This window comes from Sinocyclocheilus grahami, unplaced genomic scaffold (assembly GCF_001515645.1).
Source record: "Sinocyclocheilus grahami isolate Dianchi unplaced genomic scaffold, SAMN03320097.WGS_v1.1 scaffold6312.1, whole genome shotgun sequence".
In the NCBI taxonomy this organism is placed as follows: domain Eukaryota; kingdom Metazoa; phylum Chordata; class Actinopteri; order Cypriniformes; family Cyprinidae; genus Sinocyclocheilus; species Sinocyclocheilus grahami.
In genome coordinates this window covers 1,963-3,168 of record NW_015510766.1, presented here as the reverse complement: position 1 = coordinate 3,168, position 1,206 = coordinate 1,963, and the positions used below count along the sequence as shown (strand labels likewise).

Sequence of the window (1,206 nt, the reverse complement as noted above, 5' to 3'; positions counted from 1 at the left end):
TAGATGGCAGTTATATTCCCGTGTTTATGATGGCAGATATAAATCCCGAATACGACCAACTTGAGATTGTTGTTGTATTTTGTGTGTAAGTTACTGTTTGCTGAGCATTTCAGAGATTATAAACATCGTAGTCCAAAGGGCATCCGTAGCACTTGTAATGAACAACTTTTGGTCTTTTTTTCCCTTGCATTTATTTAACCGAGGCGCTAATAATCCGGGAGAGTCGTCGCTTTGGTCCAAACACTCCGTTATTTCACCTGTCACTGGGGTGATAAGCCCCGAATCCAAGATCTTAGCCAGCAATGGGCGGGTGTAGTGAGACGGGACATGCCCGGACATGATCACAGAGAGCTAGACAACTCGGCAAAGAGAGTCTACCACCGCTAGGCGTCTGAAGCAAGTCACGCTTTTGACAAGTCATGCCCGAACCCGCCCAGGACAAGATGATCGGTGCGGTGGATTCTAGCCCTGACATGCCTCTCTGCGTCTATTTAAACCATAGACCGGCCGGCTCCCACTCCACACTAACCCAGAGCTCAAGCACTTTATGTACAGGTAGCAGAGTATATAAGATTCATAGCTAGAATAGCCAATTTACCTCTATTTGCACAGGTAATGTTGATTCTGAAGCTTGCATGTGTGCTGAACTGGCTTTAAATTGTTGTATGTAAAATCTAACTCTGTTTATTTTTTACAGATAACTACCAAAATGGCAACAGAAAATTGTTTAAGCAGTTCTCAGATCAACAAGGTTGACAACGAAAAACTGGTAATGTAGCATTCAAGGTGTGCCTTTGTGTATTTAAGTGTGTTTTTATACTTTGAAATGACTGAGTGTTATTAAATGTAACTTTAGGTAAGACCAAAAGTGCAGCTGAAAAGCCTGTTAGAGGATGCAGGTGCAGATAAAGATGTTTTCACCATGAAGGAGGTGAGGAGATGTGTCTGCTGACAGCAGTTTAAGTCCATTTTATCAGATATAAACTAATGTTAAAAAGTTTATGGTTGCGAAGATATTATGAAGTCTCTTAAGCTTAGCAAAACGGCATTTATTTGACCAGAAATACAGTAAAAAGAGTAACATTTTGAAATATTATTTCAATTTATAATAGATATTTTTTTCTCTATTTGAATATATTTTAAAATGCAATGTGTTCCTGCGATGGCAAAGCTGATTTTTCAGCAGCCATTACTCCAGTCTTCAGT

General features: G+C 39.8%; 1 protein-coding gene across 1 annotated transcript in view; it reads left to right on the top strand.

Moving 5' to 3' along the window:
* Positions 1-1,206, top strand: part of LOC107577534 (E3 ubiquitin-protein ligase Mdm2-like) — a 3,838-nt gene that overhangs the window by 726 nt on the left and 1,906 nt on the right. The window contains exons 2-3 of the mRNA XM_016263602.1: positions 698-769; positions 857-931. Of these exons, the coding sequence (XP_016119088.1) occupies positions 710-769; positions 857-931 (135 nt within the window). The 5' untranslated portion in view covers positions 698-709. The remainder of the gene's footprint in view (positions 1-697; positions 770-856; positions 932-1,206) is intronic.